Source organism: Ursus americanus, chromosome 24, assembly GCF_024610735.1.
Source record: "Ursus americanus isolate L20-20 chromosome 24, mUrsAme1.1.p, whole genome shotgun sequence".
Taxonomy (NCBI): Eukaryota; Metazoa; Chordata; class Mammalia; order Carnivora; family Ursidae; genus Ursus; species Ursus americanus.
Window position 1 is genome coordinate 35,346,546 of NC_142150.1, and position 25,614 is coordinate 35,372,159.

At 38.5% G+C, this 25,614-nt stretch overlaps 2 protein-coding genes across 2 annotated transcripts; both read right to left on the reverse strand.

The window, feature by feature from the left end:
- Positions 1–2,611: 2,611 nt before the first annotated feature.
- LOC123785321 (olfactory receptor 5B12-like) lies at positions 2,612–3,559 on the reverse strand. Its single transcript, XM_045787052.2, has one exon. It carries the CDS (start codon positions 3,554–3,556, stop codon positions 2,612–2,614), a length of 945 nt encoding a protein of 314 aa, XP_045643008.2. The 5' UTR covers positions 3,557–3,559.
- An 11,308-nt stretch (positions 3,560–14,867) lies between these two features.
- LOC123785322 (olfactory receptor 5B2-like) lies at positions 14,868–15,812 on the reverse strand. Its single transcript, XM_045787054.2, has one exon. The coding sequence runs from the start codon at positions 15,810–15,812 to the stop codon at positions 14,868–14,870; it is 945 nt and encodes a 314-aa protein (XP_045643010.2).
- Positions 15,813–25,614: the final 9,802 nt, after the last annotated feature.

Sequence of the window (25,614 nt, forward strand, 5' to 3'; positions counted from 1 at the left end):
TTTCCTGGTCCACAGATGGCTGCATTTTTGCTCCTTTGTCACATGGTGGAAGGGGCAAGGGACTTCTCTGGGATCTCTTTTTTAAAAGCATTCATCACCTTCACCAGACACTTAAACTGTCTTCTCTGAAAGACCATCTTCTACTACCATCACATGGGACGTTAGGATTTAATGTATGAAAGTTGGGGTCACACATCCTGTCTATACCAGCTCCCATTCCCACAAATAATCGGACAGAAACTTTTAGTTGTATACATTTATTAAACATTTTTATTAAAAAGTTACAGACATCTTTGAGAGGAGATGAATTGCTACATTATTCCATTGCTGTCCCCCACAGGGTGTTAGACGTGGTTAAATCATGGTCTAAACCTGTCTGCTGAATGTGATATACAGCCCTTGTGACTCATACCCCACACAAGCCCACCAGGACTTAGAAGGTCAGGGCATGGAGGCTTTCTGGGCACACATTCACCTTTTACTGTTTTTCCTATTTCTTTCCAGTAAGGTGATGAGACATTTGGGATTTGAAGGGGAGCACATCCAATGTTCAGGTTCACGATCATCTGTCCTAAAAATAGATGTTCACTGGAACATGCAGGTTTCCCAGCTCAGCTGCTTTATCTAAGTGAGTCTGTAGCATAAAGCTTCTAGCAAACAGGGATGACAGACCTTCCCAGATAGCAAGGGCTTCATTGTAATAGTAGCAATGCATGGATAGAACACATGCGCTCTGGTCTGCTTTACATTCCTCTGAGGACCTCAAAGACCAATGTTGTTTAATGTGCTCTTGCTTAGAGCTGTGATGAGTGTGGGGATTTGGGGTCTTCAGAATGTCAACACTGAAGGAGATTTGAACAGTTTCAAGGAGATGTTAGATCAATATTATTGTGACTTTTCATGTCTCCTTGTGTCTTAACGCTTTCGTTACAAAGATAATTGTATTGTACTGAGAAGACTAGTGGTCCCTGATAAAAGAGAAAAAATTTTCAAAAAATTATATTTTATTTTTATTTTTTAAAGAGAAAGAGAGCAGGGGGAAGGGCAGAGGGAGAAGGAGAGAGAGACAGTTCTAAGCAGACTCCTTTCTGAGCATAGAGCCTGACATGGGGCTCGATCCCATGACCCTAAGATCATGACCTGACTGGAAATCATGAGTTAGACGCTCAACCACCTGAGCCACCCAGGCACCTCAAAATAGAAAAATTCTTAACCCTAATATCCTTTATGCCCACTACATTGTATTATGCTATTAAACAATTGTTAGCTGAACTAAACTGGAAAGGGTGTGTTTTGGGGTCCCACAGAATTGGGTTCAAAATTCTCACTTAGCCACCCTCTGCCTGTGTCTGAGCCTCCATTTCCTCCTCTCTATATGGCTGATCCCCTCAGAGGTAGTGTGGGATCTGAATGAGTTCACATAGGCAGATAGTGAGCAGGCACTAGATGCTAAATAAATACTCTTTTCTTTGGTCTCAATCCCCTCTTTATACCAGGCTCTGAGGAAGGGACTGCATTTGACAATCTCCTGGTGTCCAGGTCTTTTCCTTAGATCCTACACTCTGGAGGTGGATTCAGGCAGCAGTATTTTAAAAATCTCCTCTAGATTATTGTCATGTGCAGCCAAGGTTGAGAACCCTTGTTCTAGATTAGTGTTACTAGGTTGAGTCCAGTGGTTTCCAAACCTTTCAGAGTCACCAGGAGGGCTTGCTAAGGCACAGATAGCTGGGCTATACTCCTAGAGTTTCTGAATCTGTAGGTCTGGGGTGGGGATTTCTATAAATTCCAAGTGAAGCTGATGCTGCTGGTCTTGCAAGAATGTTTTTGAACTGCTGCTCTAGGGACACAGTTCTCAAAGTGTGATCTGCACACCAAGCTCACCTGGAATACAGGTGAAGCTTGTTAGAATGCAGGCAGTCCTCCCTATCCATAGTCTCTTACATGAACTTTATGAGAACGCCGTTAAGGAATAGGTATGGATATATTTTCACCCTCTGAACTATGTATTTCTCTCTGAAATTCAGGCACTAAGTAGATTAAGCTCAAATAGTATCCCTCATTATCTACGCTCACCACTGGCATTTTTGCTAAGTTCAGGATCCAGGTATATGTGAATAGTGGGGGATAACTCTATAGATGTCTAGGCTCTATCAGAAATATACTACGTTAAATTATCTGGATAGCTCCTAGAATTCCGCATTTCAATGTTTCTCAAGGTAATTCTTAAGAGCATGAATGTCTGAGAACCATACCATATGCAAAAATCATAGAGTTATTTTGAATTCTAGTAATTAAAAATGTAATTCTGGTACCATACACTTTAGAGATTCATCTACAAAGATGTTTAGACCAATGTAGTAGTAGTCTAGGATCTTACAGTATCCAGGACTATAATCTTCATTTTAAGATAGAAGCAACATTCTCTTTCTGGAAAAAAATATCCAAAATTTTTCCTGCCCAGTCACATTCCCAAAGCATGAATAGAACCAGTCTCATTGGGGAAGGAACTTCTCAGAGAAATAAAAGACAAGAAAGAATTAAAATTCAAAAAAATATTCTTAGGTACTAAAAGTCCAATAGAAGTATCACATGGTTTGCATGTTATTTTTAATTAGTAGGAAAAACCCAGTGGAGACTTTGCTTTTCCAATCACCTTCTGAAATGCACTCTTGACCTCTTTGTTCCTTAGGCTGTAGACCACAGGGTTCAGCATGGGGATGACCATGGTGTAGAACACAGATGCCATTTTGTCTGTGTCCATGGAATGACTAGAACTTGGCTGTAAATACATGAAGATGATTGTCCCATAGAAGATGGAAACAGTGGTCAGGTGGGATGCACAGGTGGAGAAAGCCTTCTTTTGTCCCTCAGCTGAGCGTATCCTCAGAATAGCAACAAAAATGAACAGATAAGAGTTCAAGATAACCAAGAGGGTGAAAAAGACATTGAATGCTGCCAATGTGAAGAGCACAATCTCATTCACATAGATATCAGAGCAAGAAAGAGCCAGCAGTGGGGGAATGTCACAGAAAAAGTGATTAATTATGTTGGAATGACAGAAGGAGAGGTGGAAGGTGAGGGCAACATGGATGGAAGCCTGCAAGAGTCCAGAGATGTAGGAGCCAGTGGCCAGTGAGGTACACATAGCACTTGTCATGGTGGTGGCATAATGCAGGGGTTTGCACACTGCTGTGTGGCGGTCAAAGGCTATTGAAGCCAAGAGGAAACTTTCAATAGTGGCAAAGGCTGAAAAGAAGAACATCTGGGCAGCACACGCATGGTAGGATATGATCTTATCTCCTGTGAGAAACCCCACCATTACCTTGGGAGTGATAGCTGAGGCATAAACACAGTCCACGAGGGAGAGGTTGCTGAGGAAGAAGTACATGGGTGTGTGGAGACGAGAGTCCCACAGAATCAACACGATCATCCCAACGTTCCCACCCAGAATGATGAAGTAAATGATAGTGAAGACTGTAAATAAAGGGACCTGCATCTCTAGGGCATCTGTTAACCCCACAAGAATGAATTCAGTCACCTCTGAGATGTTCTCCATCAAAGTCACTTGGGAATCATCATGAGAGCCACCTATGACAAGATGGGCAAACACAAGAAAATGTTATTTGATCACTAGCATGGGAACTGACTGTGAACAGTGCCTCTTGTCCACATGTGTCAGCTTTCTGCCAAGGGCAGGAGTCCGTGGGCAACAAGTTGGACTGAACACCGGGAAGGGGTGGGTTGAGTGCGGCTCTTCATCTAGAAGTGATGTGGAAGGACACTGGAATGTCCTTATGACTCTGGAGGCACATTTCAGCTTGCCTGCTGTGTGGTACACGCTATTACACTACACTAGTAGTACTCTTTCCCACTACTTGCCGTACCTCGAAAGCACTCTTATTACAAGTACATAGGAAGCTTAATCAACAGAATAGAAAAGAAAGTCACTGGCATATGATATGACAAGCTTCATCAAATACATTCCCTGTCTCTGAGGGACCCCTCACTGACTTGTTCATAATATTCATAATGGCTGAAGATATGCAGTGATTTGGGGCCCTGCTCTAATCTTTCTAATTTGCAAGGGCCCTCAATTGGGTGCTCCACATTAACCATTGGCCTCTGAAGGAAACTTCATGATTTCTGGCACATTCTTAGCTATATTTTGGCGTCTTTCAGTAACTCTAAAAAAGAAGAAACGGCTTTCCAAAAGGTGGAAGCAAAACTTTAGTTGTTTTCTCTCTTTGTCACACTCTTTTTCTCCTAGGCTGTTGTTTTCTATCTCTTACCACCACCCATGTCTTTGTTTATTCATGGGGACGAAGAATGGGGGGAGATGCAATAGTCACTTTCAATCTCACCTAGAGACTTTGTATCCTCAACCAAGCCATGGATGTCCATCCATGTTTTCTGGTGTATCTGGTTGTGCTCACCTCCTATTGCAGCTTAGCTAAGAGCTTACTATGGCTGCCCTGGGTATAAGTATGAGAAGCCCTCCCAACCCAAGAGACACTTCTCACTCGAACCTATCACATTCATTTATGTTGGATTAAAAATCCTTCATAATGAAGGAAGGATATGATATAGCCCTGCCTTTACAAATAGCCTTGTGAGAGAGACCTATTATCCAAAAGATATGTTCACCATAACGTATTCCTAAAGTAGAAGTATGTATTTCCAGGGAGCTTTGGAAGTAGAAGGGATGTATGGTTAGCCCAACACAAGGACTAAGGAAAACCCTCTGGAGATGATTACTCCTGAGTGGTGGCTTTGGAGACTCAAGAAATATAATAACAATTATTAGTTATTATAATAACAAATCCTTATATAGTACTTATTTTGTATCAGGAAACTGTTCTAGGCTGTTCACATATATTAACTCATTTAGCAACTCTGGGAGGCAAATACTATTATTACCCCAGTTTTACTTCAAATGGGAATGAGGCTTAAAGAAGTAAGTTACTTGCCAAAGTAGCAAATCTGGTGGTAGAACTGGGATTTGAACCCAGCCAATATTGTATAAATTCCATAATACTAAGCAGCTTTCTCAAAATAGTGGGTCAAGTTAATCATCTTTCCTGTGGTTCAGGTTCCTGATCTTTCAAGCAGGAATGATCACAATTTTCATCTTTTGAAGTAGATGAATAGAATAACTTAGATCACGCAAAACACTTCAAATAATGTCAATTACACAGCAAGTACTCAAGTAATTCAAGCTATTTCTACGACTATTACTATACTAGGTAGAAGAAACATCATGGATAAAAGCATGAATTGGTAAGCACATTTGTATAAATAGGCAATTATAAGCAAAAAGGTATTAGTAATTAGGAAAATGCAGGGCACAATCAAAATCTCAATTAAGGAGTGATGTGCAAAAGTAGTTGGTAGAAATGAGACAGATAGGATTGAAACCTAAAAGAAAAAATGCGCAGAAAAAATGTGTCAGGTGATAGATCTAATACAACCATTTAGAAGAAAAGCCTAAGGGGACTATTTATGCCATGTATAACTGACCCATAGAAGTACCGATAAATGTCACTCACTGATTAGCAGCCTAGACAGGATGTGACCTTGGGAACATTACTTATACTCTGTGAACCTCAGTTCGTTGTCTGTGAAAGACCTAGTTCATATAATGCCCAATGTATCGACTTTACACAGCTGAAAAGATGAAATTAAGTGATTTCTGGAGCTCTACTAACGCGATGCCTAGCACGTGGCATGTTTTCGGTGATAACTCCCTCTTGTTCTCCTCATAGCTGCCTTGGCACATAAGCCACCTCTGCACCAGCAGCCGGCATTACAAAATGAATAACATGATCCCGACTTCTTAAAGGGGTAGAGTCAGTCGGCTCTAGAAATTATCTCCCCAACGTGGTAAGTGCTTTTATAAATGCATGTATAAAGTATTACAAAATTATCATGAAAGTGTCCGGTATGTGCCAGAACACCCTAGTGACAATGAAGTTACTTCCTTCTGAGACTGGTTCCTCAATTCGTAAATGTCTGTGCTGGCTAGAGTTTCTAGATTTGGCCCAAATGCACATGTGAATCCAATTGCATTTAGTTTTGAAAAAAAGTTAATTTCTGTAACTGATGTACCAAGATTGGCCAACATACTGACCAAATTTCTTATCTATACAGTCTGTAGGTATAATAGGACACAAAACAGCTTCTTTTGATGCAGGAATTTGAGATGTAGGGGTGTGGATACCACTCTACCACAAATACATGCCCAATTCTGATCCTGGTTCTGTTGATAATCAGTTGGGTATAGACCTGATGCTGCCCATATCTTCTTAATTCACAATGAAACACTGTCCATCTTCCTCATAGGCTGCTTTTCTGCTCTGATGTGACAAGAAATATGAAAGTTCTTTGAAAAGCATAAAAGATGCTAACATTTTAGTCAAGCACTCTAAGCCATTACTTTCCACGGTCTATCTCATCTCATGGTTACTGCAGGATATTCAGCCCATAATATTGAAAATCCAAACTTTGACGTTCCCAAAGAAAATGACTTTATGCTCAAGATACCCAAACAGATGTTGAAAGTTGTACAACTCCTGAGGTTCAGAAAGGGAGCTGTATTTGTACTGCTATTCCTCTAGCATGCTCTAAATAAAAGGAATAAGGAGGCGCGATCTCCCTTTTTGACTTTGTCACCCCAACCATTCATTTAAGACATCTGATTGCAATCAGTGGAGAGAGTGGTGAATGATCAGCTAACAGGGGATCTGTGATCTAGCTGATTTGGCTTTGTTTTCCTCATTTGTAAAATGAACATCGTTGGACCTTCTAGAGCCCCTTTCCTTTCTAATCGGTTACGGTTGTGTGTTTTCTTGATACTTACTTTTGTCCTAGGAACAAAGGAGGATACAAAGTTGGGAGTACGGAAAACCTTCATGGCCACACTGTTGACCGGAAGTCCCTAACCAGGGGAGCATCATGCTGGAGAAGCACTGTGCTGTAGAACATAATTTGTGCCCTTACAAACACCAGGGCTGAGACAATGATCTTTTCATACCACAGATCTCAGGGGAACATTTAGTGTTGGGTGAGTGGATATCTCAGGAGGCTCCCGATCCAGGATTGGTCCTTCTGACCTGAACCTGACAGGACCTATCAGAGGATAGCGTCTGTGTGTATTTTAGCTGAGAGAGCTTTTGAAGACACAAGGGAATGGAAGCTTAGAGAGGAGCCTCCAATCGGCAAATCAGCGGTACCATAGCCATGCTAGGCAACAAAAATAAAAAACCTCACTAAGATCTTGGCTTGGGTGATGTCAGGAACTCACGCGAGCTTTCTCAAATCTACATCTTTCTTAAAGGCCTCCAATTATCCCCAGGAATGTTATTTATTTATTTATATTTTTAAATTAGTTTTAAAAGATTTTATTTATTTATTTATTTGGGAGAGAGAGAGTGCGTGGTGGGGAGGGGCAGAGGGAGAGGGAGAATCTCGAGCAGATTCCACACTGAGCACAGAGCCCAAGATGGGGCTCGATCTCACAATCCTGAGATCATTATTTGAGTTGAAATCAAGCATCAGATACTTAACCAACTGAGACACCCAGGCGTCCCTCCAGGAAAGTTTTTTAAAACAAAATACTCATTTATCTTAACCTACAGAGCTGATTCAGGGATATTTGGGGGGATTCCCCCCCATTTTTAGAACTAAGGGTGTGGATCCATTCTTTCATCTGCATAGTCATCTTTGACCATAAACAAGCACCAGGTAGAATTATCTCTCCTTCATCAATGCAGTGCAATGTAGCTGCTGCAAGTCTGAGTTGTGTAGTCATGGGGCCTGCCTTCAAATTCTAGTTCTGCCCCCTGTTGCAGGGTGACCTTGGCCAAGTTATCTAGTCTCTCAAAACTTCAAAGTATCACCTATAAAAAGAAGGATAATACTATATATCCCTCATAGGAGTGTCCTAAAGATTTAATGAGATGTCCAGCACATATCAAGAGGTCAATAAATTTAAGCGCTACTACTTTACCATCAGTAAAAAATGATACATTATGTGGAACAAAAATAGTGGTGCTCAAACATTGCATCTGCTCCCCTCGTTTCCTCGTCTGCTAGCAACCAGGTAGAGCCATGAACGAGTTCCATGTGATGGGTTGGACAAGAAGTGATGTGTGTCATTTCTGGGTTGAAGTATAGAAAAGCCAGTACACAGCTATGGACTGCCTCTCCTCTGCCTCCCCCTGCCACGGTACCCCCGTTCCAGGGGGGTAGCTACAGACGACAAAGCCTCCACCAGCTGCGGGTTTGAATGAACACATGCAGAGAGGCACGTAGCAGCAGAAGTAAGAAATAAATCTTTGTTGTGTTAAATCCTGGACTTTGGGGCTGATTTGCTCTTGCAAATGACAAAGTCTATCCTGCCCTAATACGCATATAATAAGCTATATATGTTTTGTTGTCTGTGTGTCTTTCTTTCTTTTTTTTTTTTTTTTAACAGATCCTTGAGTACTGGTCCCCTTATCATTTATTATGTCTTTTTAAAATTACAGCTTTATTGTTATATAATTAACAGACTATAAAATTCACCCGTTGGGACGCCTGGGTGGCTCAGTCAGTTGAATGTATGTTTTCAATTCTCTTAGCTCATGATCTCAGGGTCCTGGGATGGAGCCCCGCATTGGACTCCATGCTCAGCGTGGAATCTGCATGAGATTCTTTCTCTCCCTCCCCCCCAACTTGGGCATAATCTCTTAAAATAAATAAATAAATTCTTAAAAAAATAAAATTCACTTGTTGATGTTTATAATTCAATGATTTTTTTGCATATTCAGAGCTGTGCAATCGTCACCACAACTTGAGAACATTTTTATCACATGGAAAAGAAACTCTGTACTGATTATCGGTCACTCCCATTGCCTTCCACCTGCACCCCAGCCCTAGGAAACCGCAAAGCCAATTCTATAGATTTGCCTTGTATGGAAATTTCATATAAATAGAATAATAGAATATGTGATCATTTGTGAGTGGCTTCTTTCACTTAGAATAATGTTTTCAAGGTTCATCCAGTTTTTACCATGTATCAATACTTCATTCCTCTTTGTCAGATTTTAATCTGATATAAGATTTCAAATAGTTGCTTTCACTCTCTAGATTGACCTGTCATTTTTTAGATGGTGATTTCTGAAGTACAAATATTTTAATTTTGATGCAATCCAATATATATATCTTTTCTCTTATTGCTTGTGGTTTGGGTAGTATACATAAAAAGATTTTGTCCAACCAAAGTTTATGAAGATTTATTCCTGTATTTTCTCCTAGGAATCTTAGAGGTGTAACTTTTACACTCAGGTTTATATTTTGAGTTAATTTTTGTATGTGGTGTGAAGAAGGGGCTCAATTTCATTCTTTTTATTTTCAGTATTTTTTACTGAGATATAAATCACATAAGATTCACCATTTCGAAGTCTACCATTGATGGCTTTTCATATTCATGCTTTGCAACATCCAAGTACCTTCTTCCCGAACACTTCCATCACCATACAATTAAACCCAATATATGTTAGTGTTTACCCTCATTCCTCCTATTCCCTAACGTCCTGTAAACAAGTAATCATTTTTCTTATTGGTTTACCTATTCTAGCTAATTCATAAAAGTGGAATTATACAATATTTGTCCTTTTATGTTTGGCTTCTTTCACTTAGCATAATATTTTTGAGGATCTTCCATGTTTTAGCATGTGTTAGTACCTCATTCCTTTTTCTGGCTGAATAATATTCTATTATATGGACAGACCACATTTGATACATCAGCTGATGGATATTTGGGGTGTTTCAACTTTTTGGCAGTTGTAAATAATGCTGCTATGAGTATTATTATACCAGTTTTTGTTTGAATGTATGTTTTCAATTCTCTTGGGCATAAACCTATAAGTGAAATTGTGGGGTCATATGGTAACTCTATGTTTAATTTTTTTTTGAGAGAGAGAGAGAGAACACAAGCAAGCAAAGAGGCAGAGAAAGAAGGAGGTCCATTGTATATATGAACCACATCGTTATCCATTCATCTGTTGAAGGGCATCTCAGCTCCTTCCACAGTTTGGTTCCTCAAAAAGTTAAAAATAGAGCTACCCTATGACCCAGCAATTGTACTACTGGATATTTACCCCAAAGATACAGATGTAGTGAAAAGAAGGGCCATATGCACCCCAATGTTCTTAGCAGCAATGTTTACCCATTTTTAATTTGTGTTGTTTTTTTCATTATTGAATTGTATGAGCTCTTTATACATTCTAAAGATCAAACCTTTATCTGACATGTGATTTGCAAATGTATTTCCCATTCTGTGGGTTATTTTCTCACTTTCTTGGTGTTTTTATTTTGATGAAGTCCAATTAGTCTATTTTTTTCTCCTATTGCTTATGCTTTTGATGTCATATTTAAAAATCCATACATAAATTTAAAGTCATGAAAATTTACCTCTATGTTTTCCTTTAAAAATTTATGGGTTACTTCTTATATTAGGTCATTAATCCATTTTGAGTCCCCTTTTTGTATATGATGTGAGGTAAGGATACAACTTTAATTTTTTTTTAATGTATGAAAATCCTATTGTCTCAGCACCATTTATTGGAGGGACTGTTCTTTCCACATTCAATGGACTTGGCATCCCTGCAAAAATCAATTGATCACATATGTATGGGTTTATTTCTGGACTGTCAATTCTATTCCACTGATTGATTAGTCTATCCTAATGTCACTACCACACAGTTTTTATGACTGTAAATTTGTAGTAAGTTTTAAAATCAAGAAGTGTGATTCCTCTGACTTTGTTTCCCAAGCTTGTTTTGGCAATTCTGGGTCCTTTCTAATTTCAAATTAATTTTAAGATTGGCATTTTAGTGTTGGCCAAAAAAGCTATTAGAATCTTGAAAGGAATTTATTTAATTTCTAGATCACTTTGGATAGCATTGACATCTTACACTAAAACTAAATTTTCCTACTCATGAACATGGCATGTCTTTCAACTTATTTAGATCTTCCTTAATTTCTTCTGCATTATTTTATAGTTACCTCCACTGCACAGCCACTCCACTAGTGCCTACACCTAGCACACTGGAACCACCGTGGCCACAGGAATACCCACACACTAGACCCCAGAGCTGTGTTCATGCCTTCCTCAAACACCAGCTCCAAGGCTCTTCTGTGAGCACCCATACCTAAAACACTAACACCACTTGCACCCAAAAGCCCATCAAGTGAAGAGTGAATAAACAAAGTGTGGTTTAGTCATGCTGAGGAGTATTTCCAGGCAACAAGAAAGAATGAAGTACTGGTGCATGATACGATATGAATAAACGTCGAAACCATTATGACAAGTGGAAGAGGTCTGTCACAATTGATCTCATATTACACAAGACATGGTGGGAATGTATAGACTAGGCAACTCCATAGAGATAGAAGGTGGTTAACGGTTGCCTAGGGCCAGAGGAAGGGGGTTGCAAGGGAATGAACATTGACTGCTAGTTGGGTGTGTAGAGTGTTTCTGAGGTGAGGGAAATCTTCAAGAATTAACTAGGGTGATGATTGCACAAATTTGTAAGTATACTAAACACCAGTGAATTGTATACTTTGGTGAGTTTTATGATAGATAAATTACATCTCAATAAAGGAATGAAGCTTGACAGCAAGGAACCTACTACTGATACAGTCAAGGATATGCATGCATCTTAATTGCACTGAGCTAAGTGAAAGAAGCCAGACTCAAGAGGTTGCATATTGTTATCATTCCATTTTATGACAATGTGAAAAGCGAAACTATATGGGGGGTCAGCAGATCAGAAGTTATGAGGGTCTGGGGGGATGGGAGGGGCTAACCACAAAGGAAGCAGGAGACAATTCTGGGTGGATGGGGCTGTTTTGTATATTGATCTGGGTGGGTACTGCATACATTTTTCTAAACTCTCAGGAATGGGCATACAGAAATGTGAGAACTTTATATTATAGAGCTAATGTCTCTCAAAAATAGGAAAAGAAGAAACGACAATGTATCTGTGTGCTCACTTAACAACTCAAACAAAGTCCCTAGAAGTAAACTGCTTCTTCTGCAAGTAAGTTGGATGAGGAACTCTGGATGCCCTCAAGGGGTCCTGTTCCCCTGAGAACTCCATGTCTCTAAAAGTCCCTACTCATTCTTATCATTATCCTCTGAAATCCCAACAGGGCTCCACAAGATGTCATTGTAGAGGGTCATTAATTTGCAATTAGGTAGAATCTAAGTTAATATGTGCAGTACCGGAAAGTAGAAAACCAAAAACACCAATGAAAAGAATCAGGGAGAAGCTATACAGGAGGAAAGGTGTCTCATGTTCATGGATCGGAAGACTTTAATATGCCATTTTCATGTTGATTTACAGATTCGACTTAATCTCAACGAAAATTTGAGGAAGAATTTTGGAAATACTAACAAGCTGATTGAAAATTTATATGAAGATATAAACCTAGTAGGTTACTTAAAGTAGTTCTTAAAAACCAGAAAGTTGGCATAACCTTCTTACCTGATTTCATAATTTACTTTAAAGCTCTATTAATTAAGAAACTGTATATACTTTGCCTTTGTATGATTTAGTAAATAGAATTAATTTTATGTTATTTGCCATTTAATGAGAAAATTTTAATTTAAAAGTTGGTTATATGTTATCCATTTGACAATGTTGTTTTCAAAAGATTAATTTTCCCAAATCTGGGGAATACAAGTAGTGAGTAAAAAAATAGTTGTGGCTTTTTTCCCTCTTTTTTAGAGAGAGAGAGAGAGCACAAGCATGCAGAGGGAGAGGGGCAGTGGGAGGGAGACAAACTCAAGCAGGCTCCGTGCTCAGCGTCAAGTCTGACACAGGGCTTGATCTCACAGCCCTGAGATCGTGACCTAAGCAGAAATTAAGAGTCAGACGCTTAACTGACTGAGCCACCAAGTGCCCCAAAACTAGTTGTGTCATATGAAATGTTCTAGAATTCTTTTCTAAAGAATGCATAATAGGTAATGAACTAAATTATCAGTAGTTCAAATATATTAACTGTTGGACTCACAGCTCAATTAATTGATTGATTGATTGATTAATTTAACAAATGTTTACTGAGAAATTAGTGTGAACCAGGCTATACTTTATGTATTGGGGATGAAGTTGTTAGTAAACAAGACAAAATCACTCTTCTTGTGCAGTGTACATTCTAGGTAGATAGGTAAATGAATAAACAAATGAACAAAAAAATAGAAATAGTTGAGGAGTGATCAGAACCATGAAGAATAAAGCAAGTTGAGAACAGTGTCCATGGGGGGTGGGATGACTATGGCATGGAAACATTTACACGAAGACCTAAGGGAAGTAAGGGAGCTTTCTGAGCATTGGCAAGTAGAAAGACGCTGAGACAGGAAGGAGCTTGGATTGTCCAGAAACTACAGGAAACTCAGTGTGAGTAAAGAGGGAATGAATAGGAGAACAGCAAGACATAATTTATCTGAACCTAAAGTATTCCTGCATGAGTGGCATTAGCTGTCTCATAGTATGGATGACATCATTATTACTCCATGCATTTATATCACAAAGTCAAAGAGTTGGTAGTCCTACACAGAAAGATTGAGAAATTTCTTTATCATCAATTGATCCCTTCTTAAACCTTGGTCTTCTAGCTTTCGAAAATTCTCATTACTTTTTCTACCAAACGGCTTTCTGAAGACACAAATATTAACTCCTTCAAGATTTTATAGCTCAGACATATAGCTCTGAAAAAAATGTTCCAACAAAAAGTACATGCTTTTTAATTTTTTTAATTAAAAAATTTTTTATTTAAATAAAAAAATACATACTTTCATTTAAAAATCCGTGTCATGGGGCATCTGGGTGGCTCAGTCAGTTAAACATCTGACTCTTAATTTCACCTCAAGTCATGATCTCAGGGTTGTGGGATCGAGCCCATGTTGGGCTCTGTGCTCAGCCTGGAGTATGCTTGAGATTCCCTCCTCTTTCTGCCCCTCTCCCTTCTCTCTCCCTCTCTTTATGTCTCTCTCTCTCTCTCAAATAAACACATAAATAAAATCTTTTTTAAAATCCATGTCATGTTTTTCTTCATTTTAGACTCTTGGAATATTTTTTTTAGCCACTTTGTCTTTATTTTTTTTAACAATAATTTTTATTTTGTTATGTTAGTCACCATACAGTCTATCCTTAGTTTTTGATGTAATGTTCCATGATTCTGGAATAATTTTTTAAACTAGAAAAAAAACAAAAAATGCTAGACGTTGACTTATACTCTGATCCAATAATTAATTATTTTAACTTTTGTATTAAAAACTAGCCATACTCTAGCTACTTTTTTACATGTTGATAATTCTTTTTTATTTTTTGTTATTTTATTTTATTATGTTCAGTTAGCCAACATATAGTACATCATCATTAGTTCTTGATATAGTGTTCAACAATCCACTAGTTGCACTGGGTATTATACACAACTCTAGCTACTTTTTAAGCAAATTTTCCACTTTTGTATGTATCTACACAGATAGGATCCTTGCGTGCATTTGTTTTCATGGTTTTGAGCCCTGTTTTACAAATATACTTTCATTAACATATGGTGGAGAAAATGTGAACAATATGAATATATCAATTATAATTCATAAGGTTCCTGATAAGCATGATCATTAAATATATAAGGTCCTCGTGGCTATTCTCATCCAGATGTTACACAACTGGACATGCTATCTTCTTTCATAGTGACAGGCTTTTGAAGAGGAAAGTATCATGTTGGTAATTTAAATGCTGTGTGGGATGTAACCCCTGAGTAAGTGCACGGAGAAGAACTGACAGGAATGGAACTGGGTTACTGTGGATCCTACAACCCTAAGAGGTGAAGCTTAGAGATGATTTTGCCTTCTTAACAACCTTCTTGAAAGCATTCTTGACCTCTTTGTTCCTCAGGCTGTAGACCACAGGGTTCAGCATGGGGATGACCATAGTGTAGAACACGGATGCCATTTTGTCGGTGTCCATGGAGTGGCTGGAGCCGGGCTGTGAGTACATGAAGATGACAGTCCCATAGAAGATGGACACTGCAGTGAGGTGGGAGGCACAGGTGGACAAAGCCTTCTGATATCCCTCAGCTGAGTGCATCGTCAGGATGGTGATAAAAATGAACAGGTAGGAAATCAAGATAACCAGGAGAGCCAAAAAGATGTGGAAGCTTGCTACAAAAACAAGAACCAGCTCACTGACATGTTTATCAGAGCAAGAGAGAGCCATGACTGCAGGAATATCACAGAAAAAGTGATGGATCACATTGGACTTACAGAAGGAGAGAAGGAATGTATCTCCAACATCAACAGAAGCATTCAGAAAGCCAAAAACATAGGAGCCTACGGCCAAACAAGCACACACCCCTGTCGTCATGGTGGTTGTGTAATGGAGGGGTTTGCACACGGCTGCATAGCGGTCATAGGCCATTGAAGCCAGGAGGTAACTCTCCGCAGTGGCAAAGGCTGCAAAAAAGAACATCTGAGCAGCACATGCATTGTAGGAGATGACCTTGTCTCCTATAAGCAATCCAGCCATGACCTTGGGAGTGACAGCTGTAGAGTAACCAACGTCCACCAGAGACAGGTTACTGAGGAAGAAGTACATGGGCGTGTGGAGATGGGAGTCCAGGAGAATCAGCGCCATCATGCCCAGGTTCCCAACCACATTGATGAGGTAAATGAGGGTGAACACGATAAAGAGGGGGATCTGCAGCTCTGGGGCATCGGTTAGTCCCAGCAGGATGAACTCAGTCACTTCTGTGTTGTTTTCCATGGGTGTTGTTGGGGAATCACAGGAAGCCCTGTAGCAATGGAATAAAAGGACAGAGTCATAAACAAATGAGAGATTGAATGGAGATTCATTCAATATTTTTTGTGTGTACACACACACACACACACACACACACACACACGTATACTATATATGTATACACACACACACAATATTTCATTATAGCAATAATTTGTACTTTAATATCTCCAGATCTAAAATATGGAGTAGATAATAAAATTTAAGGCACAAATTACTGGTCAAGTTTCATGTTGTTGAAGTGAAGGATCTTCACGGATTATTTTCTAACTTTTCAATTTTGTAAATTTATAAGCTGAGATGTAGAAAATATAACATCTTGATCATGATTAGAGGTCTTGAATGAATCTGTCAATTCAGTTCCCTGAACCAAGTAAATGCTTATATCTATAGTTGTTATGTGGCAGGAACTGCTCTAGACACTGGATGAATATTCATTTATTACTCTCAACAACCCTATGAGATTGATTACTTGTTATCCCCGTGTAATTTATGAAGCACAGAGCTTGAATATTATATTTAGGCTTACAAAATTAGTACTGCCAACCCGAAACTTTGTGCCTAGGCAGAGTGATTCTCAAGGCCATCAATCTCAACTGAGTTTAAATCAAATTGAATTTAACTCAGTTAACAATCACTCTATGTCTCCAATGCCCTAACCTCAGTGTTTGGGGTTTCACAGGGAAGTGATGGGGAGGTACTTGCATAGTGCGTGTGCTTGGATAATGGTACCAGCAGGGGCTCAGACAACCAGCTGAGGCAGCCTGAAGGGACGGCATGGCATCGAGTATAAAGGTTGGGCTCTGGGAACAGGTGCATGTCAGCCCTACTATTCACTCCCGAAGAGTCGTTGGTCCTAACTTAACTCCCTGAACCTGTTTTGCTTCATCTATAAAACGAAAACAGTAATGAGACTTTTCTCAAGGTATGATTGTAAGAGGTAAATGATATATAAAAACCAGTGAGCAAAATGCTGAGTATTTAGCACAGCCTGGTCAGTATTAGGTATACTATTGGTATTAGGATGGAATGGTAGCCTCTCCGTCGGTTTCAGGAAGGTCAGAGGTGATAGTCAAGGCTCGGTGGGGAGGAATGTTTAGCCAGCTGGCCTCCCTCTTCAGTATGCCTTATATGACACACTTGGTCTCCTGGGATCTTCTGGGTCCTCAGTGTTTCTCAGTCTGTCCATATTCTGCCTGCATAAGTGGCTGTTCCAGTTACTGCACGTGAGTCATTCTTTTGCTTAATTTCTTTCTTAATATCCATGTTTCAGTTTGGGTTGAAAGTATCCCCTTTCTTAAACTCATTGTTTCTCTCATTACAGTTATCCCACAGTTGAATCACAGGGATCAATGGGTAGAAAGTTCCTAGTTTGTTGGTATCTTTAGCCCATAGATCTGTGTTTTGGACAAGTACATGTTTTTGGTTTTGTTTTTTTAATATTTATTTATTTATTTATTTGACAGAGAGAGAGCCAGAGAGAGCACACAAACAGAGGGAGTGGGAGAGGGAGAAGAAGCAGGCTCTCTGTTGAGCAGGGAGCCCAATGTAGGGCTCGATCCCAGGACCCAGGGACCATGACCTGAGCCTAAGGCAGATGCTTAACCAACAGAGCCACCCAGGTGCCCCTACATGTCTTAATATAGTTTATTTGAATATAATCTTGTATGTAGGAATCTTGTTTTTAATCTTTACATTTGACTTGGAAGCCTTTAGAAGGACATTTGTCACTTGTTAATCATTGGTTTACAGCAGTCCTCCTTGATTCTTTCCACAGGTAGTGAATAAGATAAAATTAACACCTACCCAGTCAGAGCATCCCCTATCCATCTATTTTTACTGATCTCTTTTAGGAGAGTGACACAATAAATTTCAAAATCATCACCAAACTCCCTACAGGAGGAAGTTTTGATACATACGTACAGCCTCAACTCAGTGCATTAAGAATTTATTTCTGTACTTAAATCACTTGCAGCAGGGATCGATGCCCTATGAGTTTTGCTTGAATGACATTTCTCACTAAAAGTGTAGATAGAACATAGAAGCTTACCTTGCTGCTGGAAAAGAAGGTGCAGTCAATCCTGAAGAGTGAGTTTGGAATCAGAAATCCAGCCATGGGATGGTGCATACATGCCGTGAGAGAGATTCTCTATCAGGTACTGGTCAAATAGTTCCAAAATCTTTAAGGTAAATGAGGGGAAGAACACAAGATGGAGCCAGGAACCCATGTTCAGATGCTGAATCCACCATGCATTCTTTGTGTACCCTTGGAGGAGTCTCTAATCTTCTTATCTCAAAGAAAAAAAAAGTCAGAAAATTACCTCTCCCACATAATTCAAGGAATAGTGTCTGTGAGTAGCAAATGAGGGATCCTCTATAAAACATCTGTCCAAGGGGTTATCATTCTAAAGTCAATGAATATAATTTTCATCTTGAGGTGTTGTCCTGGCCATGATTGGAGATTCATGACAAATCCTCAGGTCAGGATTTGGGGGTGGGAGGAAAGTGCTGCATGTCCTAAAGACCACTAACATTCAGACAAATAAATACACGATGGCCAAAGGGGCTCAGCAAGTCTGGTCCTTCTCAAATGAGGTCACATTAAGTCATCTTGGGAGTTTTAGAGACTAACTCATGGGGATCAGGAGGGAGTTCCAGAGACATGAGCTCTCTGGGGATGTCTTCCCAGGAGGGCATCTGTAACTCTTATTTTTCTAGGAAAAAATCAATTAAATTGCCTGTGGGGACTTGGATATGTTGAGGGTGCATGCATGTTTTTGTATTACATGTTTCCCCCCACACTTTATAATTAAAGCATAATTTACAAACAGTAATTTTTATAGTTTCTAATATTATAGCTTGAACAACTCTTTGAACTTGGTCAAATTTATATGGTCATGTAACCATTAACAAAATCACGATGTGGAAGAGTTCCATCATCTAAACAAAATCTCGGAGTTTCTTTGTGGTCAACCCTTTCTTACCTAATGCCCATGGTGTCCACTGGACCATTTCTTGTCCATATTGCTTTGCCTTTGCAAGAAAGTCATTTAAAGAGAATCTTAGCACATGGAGACTTTGACTCTGGCTACTTCAAGTTAGCACGGGGCATCTGAGACCCATCCGTATTGTTAGCTGTATTAATTTCTTAGAGCTCCCATAAAAAAGTACCATAAACTGGATGGCCTATATAATGGAAATTTGTTGTCTCACATTTCTGGAGGCTAGAAGTCTGAGATCAAGGAGCTGGCAACATGGTTCTCTTGGTTCCCTCTGAAAGCTCTAAGGGGCATCTACTTCATGTTTTTCTCTTAGCTGCCAGGTGGTTTGCTGGCCATCTTTGGATTTCCTTGTTTTCTGCTGCCTCCTTCTGATCTCTGTGTTCATCTTCACAAGGTGTTCTCCTTGTGTTATGTCTCTCCAAGTTTTCCCTTTTAAAAAAGACAGCAGTCATATTGACCTAGAAGCCCACTCTGCTCCAGTAGGACCTCATCTTAACTAATACATTTGACATGACCCTACTTTTAAAGACCATCTTCTGAAGTACTGGGGGTAAGGACTTCACCATATAAAATTTAGAAGACACAGTTCAACCCATAATATATTAGTAGTAAGTTGTTTATTTCCTTGCTGGCTATATTTCATTATATGGACACTATAGATTGTTCATCCATTTCCCAGTTAGGGGACACTTGTGTCCCACCTAATGTCTCAGAATTAGGAATAAAGTATAGCTAAACATTTACCTAATATTTTTTCCTAGTCTAGATTTTAATTTCATCTGGATAAATGTGTCGAGTTGGATTGCGGGGTCAGATAGTAAGCATATGTTTAATTAGATGGAAACTGCCAAATTGTGTTTTTGAGTGATGACATGGAGAGCTCCTGCCCCTCCCCAGACAACCTGTGTTATAAACTTATACTCTCATATGTGAGAAATAAATCTGTAATACACTGAATAATTACCCCCAAATATATGATCTTTTTGGCTGGAATATGTAATGTTTTCCATATAACAAAGACTTTGAAATTACGGTTAACTTAAACACATAGACATGGGAGATGGGTTAATTTTTGCACCCTAAAGGCAATATTCAGTGTCTTATAAGAGAAAGGCAAGGAAAATGTGAGAGAAAGGATTCCAAGGGCCTGGCACTCCACAGAAACCCTGACAAAACAAAACAAAAATAAAATAATCAGAAGGGGGGATAAAGCATGAGAGACTATGGACTCTGAGAAACAAACTGAGGGCTTCAGAGGGGAGGGGGGTGGGGGAATGGGATAGACTGGTGATGGGTAGTAAGGAGGGCACGTATTGCGTGGTGCACTGGGTGTTATACACAACTAATGAATCATCGAACTTTATATCAAAAACCAGGGATGTACTGTATGGGGACTAACATAATATAATAAAAAATATTATTATTAAAAAAAGATAAAATAAAATAAAATAAAATACAAGCCAAACTGTCATAATAAACTTGGACTCAGACATATGGAAAATACCAAAAAGTATAGCAACCAAGTAAACACTGAATCATGAAAATGACTTAGCCATGGTGTTTAAGGCAATTAGGTCAAACAAGTAAGTGACCTCAAGCTAAAGTGACAGAGACATCAGACACCACACACAAAATACACAGTCAATAAAAATAGCTTATAAAGTCATTAAACAAACAAATACAACCCAGAGCAAGCAAAACAACAGCAAAACCAAAAACCTGAGGAATATAAGAAACAGCACAGATGATCATAGGGGAAGGGAGGGAAAAATGGAATGGGAAAAAATCAGAGAGGGAGACAAACCATGACAGACTCTTAACTATGGGAAAGAAACCAAGGGTTTCTGGAGGGGAGGTGGGTGGGGAGTGGGGTAACTGGGTGATGGGCATTAAGGAGGGCACTTGGTGTGATGTTATGTGCAACTGATGAATTACTGAACTCTACACCTGAAATTAGTGATGTTCTATATGTTGGCTAATTGAATTTAAATTAACAACAACAACAACAAAACCCCAAAGATCCTGAGTTGGGAGAACCTGATTTTTCTGAGTTACCAAACTATACAGTCACAATATCCATTTTTCAGTGAAAATTGAGACATGCAGTGAAACAAGAAAATATGTCCCATCCATGGGAGAGAGTGAGTGCAGGGGAGAGATGCAAAGGGAAAGTGAAAGAACTAAAGGAAACAAGGAGAATTATGTCTCAATATTAGAGAATATCAATAATGCTATAGAAATTATAATAAAAGAACTAAACATAAACTCTGGAGCTGAAAATATAATAACTGAAATGAAAAATTCACTAAAGGGCTTTGACAATTATTTGAATAGAAAGAAGAAGGAGTTAGCAAATTTCAAAACATTTCAATTGAATTAATCAGTGCAAGGAATGGAAGAAAAAAGAATGAAGACAAGCTGAACAGAACTTAAGAGACCTGTGGATCACCATCAAGTGTACCCACATTTGCATAATGAGAGTTCTGGAAAGAGAGAAGAAAGGAGGCAGAAAGATTATTTGAAGAAATAAAGGCTAGAATTTCCCCAAATCTGATTTTAAAAATGTACCTCCCCACTGAAGTAGCTCCTCAATGCACAAGTGGGATATCACAAACACATTTTGTGAAGTCAATATTACTTCAATATGAAAGTCAGACAAAGACATTGCAAGAAATGAAAACACAAGCCAGTATTCCTCATGAATATAGATGCAGCAATACCCAACAAAATGTTAGCAAACCAAATTCCAGCTGCGTAATAAAATAATTGTGTAGCAGGACCGAATAGGATTTATCCTCGGAATGCAAGGATGGTTCAATATATGGAAAGCAAAACCACTTAAATAGAATCAAGGAAAAAAGAATATGATCACCTCATTTATTTAGAAAAAGCTTTTATCAAAATCTTTCATACTATTACTATAAAAAGAAAAGCTCAGAAATCTAGAAGACTGTGAAAATTCCTCAGCTTGATGAGGGGGCATTTACGAAGAAAACCGCACCTAACATATTACTCAAAAATGAAAGACAGGAATCTTTCCCTAAGTTAAAATACAAGAAAAGGATATTAATTTCACCACTTCTATTCAAAATTGTACTGGATGTCCTATCCAGAGCAATTAGGAAAAAAAATAGAAGGCATCTGAAATGAAAAACAAGAATTACTATCTCCATTCACAGATAACATGATTGCATTCATACAAAATTCTAAAGGCTGCACAAAAAAGTTTAGAGCTAATAAACACATCAGCAAAGTTAGAGGCTACAAAATCCACAAAAAAGGTTAGCAGTGAACAATACAAAATAGAAATTAAAATATAATTCCATTTACGACAGCATCCAAATGAATAAAGTACCCAGGAATAAATTTAACCAAGGTGATGTTAGACTTCTACACTAAATTTACAGAATTTTGTTAGAATCCAAGAACTACCATGCATAAATGAAAGGCATTCTGTATTCATGATTGGAAGATCTAACAGTCCCATCTCCTTGCCAAAGCCTGGAACATGTACTACCAGCCAACACAGGCCTCTGCAGCTGTGCTGGGAGTAAGATGCCACCCTAGACCCTTGAAGCCGACCTGCACAACTGTGAGTGCACTGAGGGCTAGCCCCTCCAGCTGTGCACCTGTACGGTGCTGGCCTAATTCCTGTCACTGGCCTCCACTGCTATAGATCACCTCAAATTTTCAAACTAAAATCACAAAGAGAGGATGTTTAAAGCAGCAAGAGAAAAAAATGATCTCACACAAGGGGACCCCCATAATGCTACCAGGGTATTCTCAGCAGAGACCTTGCAGTTCAGGAAAAAAATGGGATAACATATTTGAAGTGAAAGAAGGAATGGCCAACCAAGAATACTTTGCCTGGCAAAGTTGTCCTTTAGAAATGAAGGTGAGATAAGGTCTCTCCCAAACAAACAAAACCACAAGAACTGCCTTACAGGAAATACTGAAAGGAGCTCTTCAAGCTGAAGTGAAAGAGTGTTAATTAGTAACAAAAGCATATAAATAGAAATGATGTACTGTTAAAGGTAAGTTTGTGGTCAGATTCAGAATATTCTATTAAAGTAGCTCTTGCTAAGATAATTTCTTAATAAGCACACAATATAAAAAGATGAAAAGAGTAATATCAAAAACATAAAATGTGAAGGGGGAATTCAAGAGTAGACTTGTGTGCAATTGAAGTTAAGTTGTAATCAGCTTAAAATAGTGCTATACCTGTAAGATGTCTCAAGTAAGCCTCAGAGTAACCACAAAACAAAAACCTATAGTAGAAACAAATAAGAAAAAGAAAAAGGAAACAAAATATATGCTACAGAAAAATCATCAGTTCACAAAGGAAGAGAGCAAGAGGAAAAAAGGAACGAAGGAATTAAAAAACAGAAAACAATGAACAAGATGGCAATAGTAAGTCCCTACTTTAAGTATAAATGCATTAAATTCTCTAATCACAATATATAGTGTGTCTGAATGAATGAAAAAAAAAAACCCCATAAGACCCAAGTATATGCTACCTACAAGAGACTCATATCAGTTTCAAAGTCACCCATAAGTTCAAAGAGAAGGGATGCAAAAAGATATTTCATGCAAATGGAAACTAAAGAGAGCAGAGGTAGCTATACTGATATCAGATAAAATAGGTTTTACGTCAAAAACTGACAAGAGGGGCGCCTGGGTGGCACAGCGGTTAAGCGTCTGCCTTCGGTTCAGGGCGTGATCCCGGCGATCTGGGATCGAACCCCACATCAGGCTCTTCTGCTATGGGCCTGCTTCTTCCTCTCCCACTCCCCCTGCTTGTGTTCCCTCTCTCGCTGGCTGTCTCTATCTCTGTCAAATAAATAAAATCTTAAAAAAAAAAAACTGACAAGAGACCAAGAAGATCATTACATATTATAAAAGCATCAATTCATTGAGAGGATATAATGGTTGTAGGTATATATGCATCCAACATCAGAGCACCTAAATAGATTAGGGAAATATAACAAATACTAACAATTTGAAGGGAGTAATCTCAATACAATAATAGTAAAGGTCTTTAGTACTCTACTTTCAATGCTGAACAAATATCAAGACAGAAAATCAATGAAGAAACTTTGGATTTGAACTATGCTTAATCAAATGGACCTAATGGGCATATACAAAACATTACATCCCACAGCAAGAGAATATACATTCTTCTCACATGCACACCGAGCATCCTCCAACACAGATACTAATTTAGGTTGCAAACCAGTCTTAGCAAATTAAAAAGATTGAAATCAGACTACATATCTTTTCCAACCACAATAGCATGAAACTAGGAGTCAATAACAGGAGGAAACTGGAAAGCCCACAAATGCAGAAATTAAACAACACAGTCCTGAATATTCAATGGGTCAAAAATGAAATCAAATGGGAAATAAAAAAATACCTTGAAAACATGAAGATGGAAACACAACATACTAAAACTTACAGATTGCAGCAAGAGTATTCATAAGTATTCATAAGCAATGAATACTGAAATTTAAAAAAGATTTCAAATAAACAACAGAACTTTATACCTCAAGGAACTAGAAAACCAAAATCGGCTAAGCCCAAAGTTAGCAGAAGAAAGGAAATAACAGAGATCGGAGCAGAAATACTAAGATAGAGAAAAGGAAAATCGCAGATAAAATCTATGAAACTAAGAGTTGGTTTTTTGAAAAGATACACAAAATTGTCAAACCTTTAGCTAGACTTAACCAAGAAAAAAAAAGAAAGGCTCAAATTAATAAATTTATAAGTGGCATTACAACTGATGTCATAGAAATACAAAGACTAATAAAAAACTGCTATGAACAACTATATGCCAACAAATTGGGCAACCTAGAAGAAATGGATAAAATCCTAGAAACATACAACCTCCCAAGACTGAATCATGAAAAAAAATCAGAACAGACCAATAATGAGTAAGAATCAGTAATCAAAAACTCGCTAAGAAAAAAAGCCCAAGACCAGATGGCTTCATGGGTGATTTTTACATTTGTTTTTAAATATTTTAATTAGCTTCAGAGCTAGTGTTTAGTGGTTCATCGATTGCATATAACACCCAGTGTTACATCAAGTGCCCTCCTTAATGCTCTTCCCCCAATTATCCCTTCCCATTTAACCAGCAATCTGAAATAAGTATAAAAATAGACCATACAGTGGAAATAGCAAATACAAAGAAGCTGGGACATGGCAAGACCGGGGCTGTCCAGCATTGCCAGTAACCAGTGCGAATGAGGTGGGATGAAAGTAGCTCTACTAAAGTATAAAGTAATAAATGACATTAACCATTTCAAAACATTTATTACCAAAGAAAGCTGAGTACGCTTATTATTTTTAATGCAATTTCTTAAAACAAAGTGTGAAGAATCGGTATTCAGAAAATTAAGGTAAAAATAATGTAATCACATCTCCTTTTATTCTAATGTGATTATTTACTTTCGGAAACTGCTACATGAAGATCCTTTTTCTTTTTCAGCTCATTCAGTAATGACTGAAGCATTAATCTACTGAGCTGCTATCATTATTTAGCTCTGGATGGACTGTGCCAGCAAAAGCACATACTTCCTTAAATAAACTTCATTAAAAACAATTATTATATTTTTTCTGCACTTGAGATGATTGGAGCTATTCCTCAACTAAAAAATAAAGAATATTAGAAAAAAATTTTTTCTAACATCCCAAATGTCCATTAACATGTGATTTCTGGCGTGCAGTAGATCTGATTGGGGTGAAATAATTTCTCTGGCCCTACA

Excerpts from the sequence above, each read along its gene's own strand:
- LOC123785322 (XM_045787054.2), bottom strand. The coding sequence starts at position 15,812 with ATGGAAAACAACACAGAAGTGACTGAGTTCATCCTGCTGGGACTAACC.
- LOC123785321 (XM_045787052.2), bottom strand. The coding sequence starts at position 3,556 with ATGGAGAACATCTCAGAGGTGACTGAATTCATTCTTGTGGGGTTAACA.